The sequence below is a fragment of the Phyllobates terribilis genome, unplaced genomic scaffold, assembly GCF_046119375.1.
Source record: "Phyllobates terribilis strain yellow unplaced genomic scaffold, ASM4611937v1 Scaffold_13__5_contigs__length_258822181, whole genome shotgun sequence".
Lineage (NCBI taxonomy): Eukaryota > Metazoa > Chordata > Amphibia > Anura > Dendrobatidae > Phyllobates > Phyllobates terribilis.
Window position 1 is genome coordinate 162,724,516 of NW_027362773.1, and position 12,332 is coordinate 162,736,847.

Below are 12,332 nucleotides of genomic sequence, written 5' to 3' on the forward strand. Positions count from 1 at the left end.
GCAGCTGTAGCCTCCCCCCTCTGTCCTGTGTGTGGCTGTAAGACAACTGGCTGCAGCAGGAGCCTCCACCCTCTGCGTTGTCTGCCTCAGGGCAAAAGCTAGCCAACAGGATGGCCCTCAGTGAAGGAGGCGGCCACCAGGCTTAGATGGGGCTGATCGGAAGGAGATCTGTTTCGGGATCATGCGGGGAACGCTGCAGATTGACTAACAGCGGGGGCCGCTGGTTCATTGATTCATCTGCACATTTGTGTCTAGATCTTTTGTTCCTTTCCGGGGTGTAAATATTATGTATAGCAAAGTGATTGACTGACGTTTCCTCCTGGTTGCAGGGAAATTCTGTGGCGACGTCCAGCCGCGGCCACTAAGGATCCCCAATATAAGCGTCACTGTGAAGTTCTTCTCCGATTTTCAGGAGTGCCGCTCTGGATTTTCCCTCTCCTATGAGGCAGTGGAACCAAACCGTTATCCAGGTGAGTCCGTCGCCTTTTGTGAACTCATTACTGATTACAGCGTAACGTTTGCTTTGCCATGGAGGGTGCGGTGTAACAGTGCGGACCCCCAGGGCTGATCTGCTGCATATTGTCGCTTGCAGCCTTGGATTTGACATCTACAGCAGGTTAATTGCGATAAAGATGGTGAATGTGTGGAAACATTGCTGCAAATGTTTAACAAGATCTGCAGCTATTTTTGCCGCAGCAGAAAGGTCCAGTGTGAACATATCCTGAGCGTCTCCAAGGGCAATGTATGACTGTCTTGCTGTACACTTTACATAGAAAAGTATGTGGTCCATGCCATCCTTTGCTTACTGCCTGCAGTGTGGAAATATCAACCATGTGTATGTGACCGCTGCAACCAGTCAGCAACTTCAGAAGGAATGATAGCATGTAAGCACCTTAGATTTTGACAAATGATCGCCCTGCCGGCAGCCATCCCGAGTGTCTATCACATATACTGGGCAGGGACGGACATATCATTGGTGCAACCTGTGTGGCCTAAGAGATCAAGGGGCCATCACCACCTCCAAAATAGGTGGAATTGTGCACTATGATGAGTGATTTGAACTGCAAAGGGCCCAGATATTGTTCTTGCACAGGGGCTCTGTTCTGTGTGTGTCCGCCAGTGCACAGGGGCTCTGTTCTGTGTGTGTCCTCCAGTGCACAGGAGCTCTGTTCTGTGTGTGTGTCCGCCAGTGCACAGGGGCTCTGTTCTGTGTGTGTGTCCGCCAGTGCACAGGGGCTCTGTTCTGTGTGTGTGTCCGCCAGTGCACAGGAGCTCTGTTCTGTGTGTGTGTCCGCCAGTGCACAGGAGCTCTGTTCTGTGTGTGTGTCCGCCAGTGCACAGGGGCTCTGTTCTGTGTGTGTGTCCGCCAGTGCACAGGGGCTCTGTTCTGTGTGTGTGTCCGCCAGTGCACAGGAGCTCTGTTCTGTGTGTGTGTCCGCCAGTGCACAGGAGCTCTGTTCTGTGTGTGTGTCCGCCAGTGCACAGGAGCTCTGTTCTGTGTGTGTGTCCGCCAGTGCACAGGGGCTCTGTTCTGTGTGTGTGTCCGCCAGTGCACAGGGGCTCTGTTCTGTGTGTGTGTCCGCCAGTGCACAGGAGCTCTGTTCTGTGTGTGTGTCCGCCAGTGCACAGGGGCTCTGTTCTGTGTGTGTGTCCGCCAGTGCACAGGGGCTCTGTTCTGTGTGTGTGTCCGCCAGTGCACAGGGGCTCTGTTCTGTGTGTGTGTCCGCCAGTGCACAGGAGCTCTGTTCTGTGTGTGTGTCCGCCAGTGCACAGGAGCTCTGTTCTGTGTGTGTGTCCGCCAGTGCACAGGAGCTCTGTTCTGTGTGTGTGTCCGCCAGTGCACAGGGGCTCTGTTCTGTGTGTGTGTCCGCCAGTGCACAGGAGCTCTGTTCTGTGTGTGTGTCCGCCAGTGCACAGGAGCTCTGTTCTGTGTGTGTGTCCGCCAGTGCACAGGAGCTCTGTTCTGTGTGTGTGTCCGCCAGTGCACAGGGGCTCTGTTCTGTGTGTGTGTCCGCCAGTGCACAGGGGCTCTGTTCTGTGTGTGTGTCCGCCAGTGCACAGGAGCTCTGTTCTGTGTGTGTGTCCGCCAGTGCACAGGAGCTCTGTTCTGTGTGTGTGTCCGCCAGTGCACAGGAGCTCTGTTCTGTGTGTGTCCGCCAGTGCACAGGGGCTCTGTTCTGTGTGTGTCCGCCAGTGCACAGGAGCTCTGTTCTGTGTGTGTCCGCCAGTGCACAGGGGCTCTGTTCTGTGTGTGTCCGCCAGTGCACAGGGGCTCTGTTCTGTGTGTGTGTCCGCCAGTGCACAGGGGCTCTGTTCTGTGTGTCCGCCAGTGCACAGGGGCTCTGTTCTGTGTGTGTCCGCCAGTGCACAGGGGCTCTGTTCTGTGTGTGTGTCCGCCAGTGCACAGGGGCTCTGTTCTGTGTGTGTCCGCCAGTGCACAGGGGCTCTGTTCTGTGTGTGTCCGCCAGTGCACAGGGGCTCTGTTCTGTGTGTGTCCGCCAGTGCACAGGGGCTCTGTTCTGTGTGTGTCCGCCAGTGCACAGGGGCTCTGTTCTGTGTGTGTCCGCCAGTGCACAGGGGCTCTGTTCTGTGTGTGTGTCCGCCAGTGCACAGGGGCTCTGTTCTGTGTGTGTCCGCCAGTGCACAGGAGCTCTGTTCTGTGTGTGTCCGCCAGTGCACAGGGGCTCTGTTCTGTGTGTGTGTCCGCCAGTGCACAGGGGCTCTGTTCTGTGTGTGTCCGCCAGTGCACAGGGGCTCTGTTCTGTGTGTGTGTCCGCCAGTGCACAGGGGCTCTGTTCTGTGTGTGTCCGCCAGTGTACAGGAGCTCTGTTCTGTGTGTGTCCGCCAGTGCACAGGGGCTCTGTTCTGTGTGTGTGTCCGCCAGTGCACAGGGGCTCTGTTCTGTGTGTGTCCGCCAGTGCACAGGGGCTCTGTTCTGTGTGTGTGTCCGCCAGTGCACAGGGGCTCTGTTCTGTGTGTGTCCGCCAGTGTACAGGAGCTCTGTTCTGTGTGTGTGTCCGCCAGTGCACAGGGGCTCTGTTCTGTGTGTGTGTCCGCCAGTGCACAGGGGCTCTGTTCTGTGTGTGTCCGCCAGTGCACAGGAGCTCTGTTCTGTGTGTGTCCGCCAGTGCACAGGAGCTCTGTTCTGTGTGTGTGTCCGCCAGTGCACAGGGGCTCTGTTCTGTGTGTGTGTCCGCCAGTGCACAGGGGCTCTGTTCTGTGTGTGTCCGCCAGTGCACAGGGGCTCTGTTCTGTGTGTGTCCGCCAGTGCACAGGGGCTCTGTTCTGTGTGTGTCCGCCAGTGCACAGGGGCTCTGTTCTGTGTGTGTCCGCCAGTGCACAGGGGCTCTGTTCTGTGTGTGTCCGCCAGTGCACAGGGGCTCTGTTCTGTGTGTGTGTCCGCCAGTGCACAGGAGCTCTGTTCTGTGTGTGTCCGCCAGTGCACAGGAGCTCTGTTCTGTGTGTGTGTCCGCCAGTGCACAGGGGCTCTGTTCTGTGTGTGTCCTCCAGTGCACAGGGGCTCTGTTCTGTGTGTGTGTCCGCCAGTGCACAGGGGCTCTGTTCTGTGTGTGTGTCCGCCAGTGCACAGGGGCTCTGTTCTGTGTGTGTCCGACAGTGCACAGGGGCTCTGTTCTGTGTGTGTCCGACAGTGCACAGGGGCTCTGTTCTTTGTGTGTCCTCCAGTGCACAGGGGCTCTGTTCTGTGTGTGTCCTCCAGTGCACAGGGGCTCTGTTCTGTGTGTGTGTCCGCCAGTGCACAGGAGCTCTGTTCTGTGTGTGTGTCCGCCAGTGCACAGGAGCTCTGTTCTGTGTGTGTCCGACAGTGCACAGGGGCTCTGTTCTGTGTGTGTCCTCCAGTGCACAGGGGCTCTGTTCTGTGTGTGTGTCCGCCAGTGCACAGGGGCTCTGTTCTGTGTGTGTCCGCCAGTGCACAGGGGCTCTGTTCTGTGTGTGTCCGCCAGTGCACAGGAGCTCTGTTCTGTGTGTGTCCGCCAGTGCACAGGGGCTCTGTTCTGTGTGTGTCCGCCAGTGCACAGGAGCTCTGTTCTGTGTGTGTCCGCCAGTGCACAGGAGCTCTGTTCTGTGTGTGTCCGACAGTGCACAGGAGCTCTGTTCTGTGTGTGTCCGACAGTGCACAGGGGCTCTGTTCTGTGTGTGTCCGACAGTGCACAGGGGCTCTGTTCTGTGTGTGTCCGCCAGTGCACAGGGGCTCTGTTCTGTGTGTGTCCGCCAGTGCACAGGGGCTCTGTTCTGTGTGTGTCCGCCAGTGCACAGGAGCTCTGTTCTGTGTGTGTGTCCGCCAGTGCACAGGAGCTCTGTTCTGTGTGTGTGTCCGCCAGTGCACAGGAGCTCTGTTCTGTGTGTGTGTCCGCCAGTGCACAGGGGCTCTGTTCTGTGTGTGTCCGCCAGTGCACAGGGGCTCTGTTCTGTGTGTGTCCGACAGTGCACAGGGGCTCTGTTCTGTGTGTGTCCGCCAGTGCACAGGAGCTCTGTTCTGTGTGTGTGTCCGCCAGTGGACAGGAGCTCTGTTCTGTGTGTGTGTCCGCCAGTGCACAGGAGCTCTGTTCTGTGTGTGTGTCCGCCAGTGCACAGGGGCTCTGTTCTGTGTGTGTGTCCGCCAGTGCACAGGGGCTCTGTTCTGTGTGTGTCCTCCAGTGCACAGGGGCTCTGTTCTGTGTGTGTCCGCCAGTGCACAGGAGCTCTGTTCTGTATGTCCGCCAGTGCACAGGAGCTCTTTTCTGTTTGTGTGTCTGCCAGTGCACAGGAGCTCTGTTCTGTGTGTGTCTGCCAGTGCACAGGAGCTCTGTTCTGTGTGTGTCTGCCAGTGCACAGGAGCTCTGTTCTGTGTGTGTCCGCCAGTGCACAGGAGCTCTGTTGTGTGTGTGTCCGCCAGTGCACAGGAGCTCTGTTCTGTGTGTGTCCGCCAGTGCACAGGAGCTCTGTTCTGTGTGTCCGCCAGTGTACAGGAGCTCTGTTCTGTGTGTGTCCGCCAGTGTACAGGAGCTCTGTTCTGTGTGTCCGCCAGTGCACAGGAGCTCTGTTCTGTGTGTCCGCCAGTGCACAGGAGCTCTGTTCTGTGTGTGTCCGCCAGTGCACAGGGGCTCTGTTCTGTGTGTGTCCGCCAGTGCACAGGGGCTCTGTTCTGTGTGTGTGTCCGCCAGTGTACAGGGGCTCTGTTCTGTGTGTGTCCGCCAGTGCACAGGAGCTCTGTTCTGTGTGTCCGCCAGTGCACAGGAGCTCTGTTCTGTGTGTGTCCGCCAGTGCACAGGAGCTCTGTTCTGTGTGTGTCCGCCAGTGCACAGGAGCTCTGTTCTGTGTGTGTCTGCCAGTGCACAGGAGCTGTGTTCTGTGTGTGTCTGCCAGTGCACAGGGGCTCTGTTCTGTGTGTGTCCGCCAGTGCACAGGGGCTCTGTTCTGTGTGTGTCCGACAGTGCACAGGGGCTCTGTTCTGTGTGTGTCCGCCAGTGCACAGGGGCTCTGTTCTGTGTGTGTCCGCCAGTGCACAGGAGCTCTGTTCTGTGTGTGTCTGCCAGTGCACAGGAGCTCTGTTCTGTGTGTGTCCGCCAGTGCACAGGGGCTCTGTTCTGTGTGTGTCCGCCAGTGCACAGGGGCTCTGTTCTGTGTGTGTCCGCCAGTGCACAGGAGCTCTGTTCTGTGTGTGTCTGCCAGTGCACAGGAGCTCTGTTCTGTGTGTGTGTCCGCCAGTGCACAGGAGCTCTGTTCTGTGTGTGTGTCCGCCAGTGCACAGGAGCTCTGTTCTGTGTGTGTCCGCCAGTGCACAGGAGCTCTGTTCTGTGTGTGTGTCCGCCAGTGCACAGGAGCTCTGTTCTGTGTGTGTGTCCGCCAGTGCACAGGAGCTCTGTTCTGTGTGTGTGTCCGCCAGTGCACAGGAGCTCTGTTCTGTGCGTGTCCGCCAGTGCACAGGAGCTCTGTTCTGTGCGTGTCCGCCAGTGCACAGGAGCTCTGTTCTGTGTGTGTCCACCAGTGCACAGGAGCTCTGTTCTGTGTGTGTCCGCCAGTGCACAGGAGCTCTGTTCTGTGTGTGTCCGCCAGTGCACAGGAGCTCTGTTCTGTGTGTCCGCCAGTGCACAGGGGCTCTGTTCTGTGTGTGTGTCCGCCAGTGCACAGGAGCTCTGTTCTGTGTGTGTCTGCCAGTGCACAGGAGCTCTGTTCTGTGTGTGTCCGCCAGTGCACAGGAGCTCTGTTCTGTGTGTCCGCCAGTGCACAGGAGCTCTGTTCTGTGTGTGTCCGCCAGTGCACAGGAGCTGTGTTCTGTGTGTGTCTGCCAGTGCACAGGGGCTCTGTTCTGTGTGTGTCTGCCAGTGCACAGGAGCTGTGTTCTGTGTGTGTCTGCCAGTGCACAGGGGCTCTGTTCTGTGTGTGTCCGCCAGTGCACAGGGGCTCTGTTCTGTGTGTGTCCGCCAGTGCACAGGGGCTCTGTTCTGTGTGTGTCCGCCAGTGCACAGGGGCTCTGTTCTGTGTGTGTCCGCCAGTGCACAGGGGCTCTGTTCTGTGTGTGTCCGCCAGTGCACAGGAGCTCTGTTCTGTGTGTGTGTCCGCCAGTGCACAGGAGCTCTGTTCTGTGTGTGTGTCCGCCAGTGCACAGGAGCTCTGTTCTGTGCGTGTCCGCAATGCACAGGAGCTCTGTTCTGTGTGTGTGTCCGCCAGTGCACAGGAGCTCTGTTCTGTGTGTGTGTCCGCCAGTGCACAGGAGCTCTGTTCTGTGTGTGTCCGCCAGTGCACAGGAGCTCTGTTCTGTGTGTGTCCGCCAGTGCACAGGGGCTCTGTTCTGTGTGCGTGTCCGCCAGTGCACAGGGGCTCTGTTCTGTGTGTGTCCGCCAGTGCACAGGAGCTCTGTTCTGTGTGTGTGTCCGCCAGTGCACAGGGGCTCTGTTCTGTGTGTGTCCGCCAGTGCACAGGGGCTCTGTTCTGTGTGTGTCCGCCAGTGCACAGGAGCTCTGTTCTGTGTGTGTGTCCGCCAGTGCACAGGAGCTCTGTTCTGTGTGTGTGTCCGCCAGTGCACAGGGGCTCTGTTCTGTGTGTGTCCGCCAGTGCACAGGAGCTCTGTTCTGTGTGTGTGTCCGCCAGTGCACAGGGGCTCTGTTCTGTGTGTGTGTCCGCCAGTGCACAGGGGCTCTGTTCTGTGTGTGTCCGCCAGTGCACAGGGGCTCTGTTCTGTGTGTGTCCTCCAGTGCACAGGGGCTCTGTTCTGTGTGTGTCCGCCAGTGCACAGGAGCTCTGTTCTGTGTGTCCGCCAGTGCACAGGAGCTCTGTTCTGTGTGTGTGTCCGCCAGTGCACAGGGGCTCTGTTCTGTGTGTGTGTCCGCCAGTGCACAGGGGCTCTGTTCTGTGTGTGTCCGCCAGTGCACAGGGGCTCTGTTCTGTGTGTGTCCTCCAGTGCACAGGGGCTCTGTTCTGTGTGTGTCCGCCAGTGCACAGGAGCTCTGTTCTGTGTGTCCGCCAGTGCACAGGAGCTCTGTTCTGTGTGTGTGTCTGCCAGTGAACAGGAGCTCTGTTCTGTGTGTGTCCGCCAGTGCACAGGAGCTCTGTTCTGTGTGTGTCTGCCAGTGCACAGGAGCTCTGTTCTGTGTGTGTCCGCCAGTGCACAGGAGCTCTGTTGTGTGTGTGTCCGCCAGTGCACAGGAGCTCTGTTCTGTGTGTGTCCGCCAGTGCACAGGAGCTCTGTTCTGTGTGTCCGCCAGTGCACAGGAGCTCTGTTCTGTGTGTGTCCGCCAGTGCACAGGAGCTCTGTTCTGTGTGTGTCCGCCAGTGCACAGGAGCTCTGTTCTGTGTGTCCGCCAGTGCACAGGAGCTCTGTTCTGTGTGTCCGCCAGTGCACAGGAGCTCTGTTCTGTGTGTGTCCGCCAGTGCACAGGGGCTCTGTTCTGTGTGTGTCCGCCAGTGCACAGGGGCTCTGTTCTGTGTGTGTGTCCGCCAGTGTACAGGAGCTCTGTTCTGTGTGTGTCCGCCAGTGCACAGGAGCTCTGTTCTGTGTGTCCGCCAGTGCACAGGGGCTCTGTTCTGTGTGTGTCCGACAGTGCACAGGGGCTCTGTTCTGTGTGTGTGTCCACCAGTGCACAGGGGCTCTGTTCTGTGTGTGTCCGCCAGTGCACAGGGGCTCTGTTCTGTGTGTGTCCGACAGTGCACAGGGGCTCTGTTCTGTGTGTGTCCTCCAGTGCACAGGGGCTCTGTTCTGTGTGTGTCCGCCAGTGCACAGGGGCTCTGTTCTGTGTGTGTCCGCCAGTGCACAGGAGCTCTGTTCTGTGTGTGTGTCCGCCAGTGCACAGGAGCTCTGTTCTGTGTGTGTGTCCGCCAGTGCACAGGGGCTCTGTTCTGTGTGTGTGTCCGCCAGTGCACAGGGGCTCTGTTCTGTGTGTGTCCGCCAGTGCACAGGAGCTCTGTTCTGTGTGTGTGTCCGCCAGTACACAGGGGCTCTGTTCTGTGTGTGTGTCCGCCAGTGCACAGGGGCTCTGTTCTGTGTGTGTCCGCCAGTGCACAGGAGCTCTGTTCTGTGTGTGTCCGCCAGTGCACAGGAGCTCTGTTCTGTGTGTGTCCGCCAGTGCACAGGAGCTCTGTTCTGTGTGTGTGTCCGCCAGTGCACAGGAGCTCTGTTCTGTGTGTGTCCGCCAGTGCACAGGGGCTCTGTTCTGTGTGTGTCCGCCAGTGCACAGGGGCTCTGTTCTGTGTGTGTCCGCCAGTGCACAGGGGCTCTGTTCTGTGTGTGTCCGCCAGTGCACAGGAGCTCTGTTCTGTGTGTGTCCGCCAGTGCACAGGAGCTCTGTTCTGTGTGTGTCCGCCAGTGCACAGGAGCTCTGTTCTGTGTGTGTGTCCGCCAGTGTACAGGAGCTCTGTTCTGTGTGTGTGTCCGCCAGTGCACAGGAGCTCTGTTCTGTGTGTGTCCGACAGTGCACAGGGGCTCTGTTCTGTGTGTGTCCGACAGTGCACAGGGGCTCTGTTCTGTGTGTGTCCGCCAGTGCACAGGAGCTCTGTTCTGTGTGTCCGCCAGTGCACAGGAGCTCTGTTCTGTGTGTGTCCGCCAGTGCACAGGGGCTCTGTTCTGTGTGTGTCCGCCAGTGCACAGGGGCTCTGTTCTGTGTGTGTCCGCCAGTGCACAGGGGCTCTGTTCTGTGTGTGTCCGCCAGTGCACAGGAGCTCTGTTCTGTGTGTGTGTCCGCCAGTGCACAGGAGCTCTGTTCTGTGTGTGTGTCCGCCAGTGCACAGGAGCTCTGTTCTGTGTGTGTCCACCAGTGCACAGGAGCTCTGTTCTGTGTGTGTGTCCGCCAGTGCACAGGGGCTCTGTTCTGTGTGTGTCCGCCAGTGCACAGGAGCTCTGTTCTGTGTGTGTGTCCGCCAGTGCACAGGGGCTCTGTTCTGTGTGTGTCCGCCAGTGCACAGGGGCTCTGTTCTGTGTGTGTCCGCCAGTGCACAGGAGCTCTGTTCTGTGTGTGTGTCCGCCAGTGCACAGGAGCTCTGTTCTGTGTGTGTGTCCGCCAGTGCACAGGGGCTCTGTTCTGTGTGTGTCCGCCAGTGCACAGGAGCTCTGTTCTGTGTGTGTGTCCGCCAGTGCACAGGGGCTCTGTTCTGTGTGTGTGTCCGCCAGTGCACAGGGGCTCTGTTCTGTGTGTGTCCGCCAGTGCACAGGGGCTCTGTTCTGTGTGTGTCCTCCAGTGCACAGGGGCTCTGTTCTGTGTGTGTCCGCCAGTGCACAGGAGCTCTGTTCTGTGTGTCCGCCAGTGCACAGGAGCTCTTTTCTGTGTGTGTGTCTGCCAGTGAACAGGAGCTCTGTTCTGTGTGTGTCCGCCAGTGCACAGGAGCTCTGTTCTGTGTGTGTCCGCCAGTGCACAGGAGCTCTGTTCTGTGTGTGTCCGCCAGTGCACAGGGGCTCTGTTCTGTGTGTGTGTCCGCCAGTGCACAGGGGCTCTGTTCTGTGTGTGTCCTCCAGTGCACAGGGGCTCTGTTCTGTGTGTGTCCTCCAGTGCACAGGAGCTCTGTTCTGTGTGTCCGCCAGTGCACAGGAGCTCTGTTCTGTGTGTGTCCGCCAGTGCACAGGAGCTCTGTTCTGTGTGCGTGTCTGCCAGTGCACAGGAGCTCTGTTCTGTGTGTGTCCGCCAGTGCACAGGAGCTCTGTTCTGTGTGTCCGCCAGTGTACAGGAGCTCTGTTCTGTGTGCGTGTCTGCCAGTGCACAGGAGCTCTGTTCTGTGTGTGTCCGCCAGTGCACAGGAGCTCTGTTGTGTGTGTGTCCGCCAGTGCACAGGAGCTCTGTTCTGTGTGTGTCCGCCAGTGCACAGGAGCTCTGTTCTGTGTGTCCGCCAGTGCACAGGAGCTCTGTTCTGTGTGTGTCCGCCAGTGCACAGGAGCTCTGTTCTGTGTGTGTCCGCCAGTGCACAGGAGCTCTGTTCTGTGTGTCCGCCAGTGCACAGGAGCTCTGTTCTGTGTGTCCGCCAGTGCACAGGAGCTCTGTTCTGTGTGTGTCCGCCAGTGCGCAGGGGCTCTGTTCTGTGTGTGTCCGCCAGTGCACAGGGGCTCTGTTCTGTGTGTGTGTCCGCCAGTGTACAGGAGCTCTGTTCTGTGTGTGTCCGCCAGTGCACAGGAGCTCTGTTCTGTGTGTCCGCCAGTGCACAGGAGCTCTGTTCTGTGTGTCCGCCAGTGCACAGGAGCTCTGTTCTGTGTGTGTGTCCGCCAGTGCACAGGGGCTCTGTTCTGTGTGTGTCCGCCAGTGCACAGGGGCTCTGTTCTGTGTGTGTCTGCCAGTGCACAGGAGCTCTGTTCTGTGTGTGTCCGCCAGTGCACAGGAGCTCTGTTCTGTGTGTCCGCCAGTGCACAGGAGCTCTGTTCTGTGTGTCCGCCAGTGCACAGGAGCTCTGTTCTGTGTGTGTCCGCCAGTGCACAGGAGCTGTGTTCTGTGTGTGTCTGCCAGTGCACAGGGGCTCTGTTCTGTGTGTGTCCGCCAGTGCACAGGAGCTGTGTTCTGTGTGTGTCTGCCAGTGCACAGGGGCTCTGTTCTGTGTGTGTCCGCCAGTGCACAGGGGCTCTGTTCTGTGTGTGTCCGCCAGTGCACAGGGGCTCTGTTCTGTGTGTGTCCGCCAGTGCACAGGGGCTCTGTTCTGTGTGTGTCCGCCAGTGCACAGGGGCTCTGTTCTGTGTGTGTCCGCCAGTGCACAGGGGCTCTGTACTGTGTGTGTCCGCCAGTGCACAGGAGCTCTGTTCTGTGCGTGTCCGCCAGTGCACAGGAGCTCTGTTCTGTGTGTGTGTCCGCCAGTGCACAGGAGCTCTGTTCTGTGTGTGTCTGCCAGTGCACAGGAGCTCTGTTCTGTGTGTGTCCGCCAGTGCACAGGAGCTCTGTTCTGTGTGTCCGCCAGTGCACAGGAGCTCTGTTCTGTGTGTGTCCGCCAGTGCACTGGAGCTCTGTTCTGTGCGTGTCCGCCAGTGCACAGGAGCTGTGTTCTGTGTGTGTCTGCCAGTGCACAGGGGCTCTGTTCTGTGTGTGTCCGCCAGTGCACAGGGGCTCTGTTCTGTGTGTGTCCGCCAGTGCACAGGGGCTCTGTTCTGTGTGTGTCCGCCAGTGCACAGGGGCTCTGTTCTGTGTGTGTCCGCCAGTGCACAGGGGCTCTGTACTGTGTGTGTCCGCCAGTGCACAGGAGCTCTGTTCTGTGCGTGTCCGCCAGTGCACAGGAGCTCTGTTCTGTGTGTGTGTCCGCCAGTGCACAGGAGCTCTGTTCTGTGTGTGTCTGCCAGTGCACAGGAGCTCTGTTCTGTGTGTGTCCGCCAGTGCACAGGAGCTCTGTTCTGTGTGTCCGCCAGTGCACAGGAGCTCTGTTCTGTGTGTGTCCGCCAGTGCACAGGAGCTGTGTTCTGTGTGTGTCTGCCAGTGCACAGGGGCTCTGTTCTGTGTGTGTCCGCCAGTGCACAGGAGCTGTGTTCTGTGTGTGTCTGCCAGTGCACAGGGGCTCTGTTCTGTGTGTGTCCGCCAGTGCACAGGGGCTCTGTTCTGTGTGTGTCCGCCAGTGCACAGGGGCTGTGTTCTGTGTGTGTCCGCCAGTGCACAGGGGCTCTGTTCTGTGTGTGTCCGCCAGTGCACAGGGGCTCTGTTCTGTGTGTGTCCGCCAGTGCACAGGGGCTCTGTTCTGTGCGTGTCCGCCAGTGCACAGGAGCTCTGTTCTGTGCGTGTCCGCCAGTGCACAGGAGCTCTGTTCTGTGCGTGTCCGCCAGTGCACAGGAGCTCTGTTCTGTGCGTGTCCGCCAGTGCACAGGAGCTCTGTTCTGTGCGTGTCCGCCAGTGCACAGGAGCTCTGTTCTGTGTGTGTCCGCCAGTGCACAGGAGCTCTGTTCT

General features: G+C 58.7%; 1 protein-coding gene across 1 annotated transcript in view; it reads left to right on the forward strand.

Moving 5' to 3' along the window:
- The window catches only part of LOC141174628 (ovochymase-2-like), a 58,036-nt gene that overhangs the window by 27,678 nt on the left and 18,026 nt on the right, over window positions 1–12,332 (forward strand). Inside the window, exon 11 of the mRNA XM_073659562.1 lies at window positions 330–470. Within this exon, the coding sequence (XP_073515663.1) occupies window positions 330–470 (141 nt within the window). The remainder of the gene's footprint in view (window positions 1–329; window positions 471–12,332) is intronic.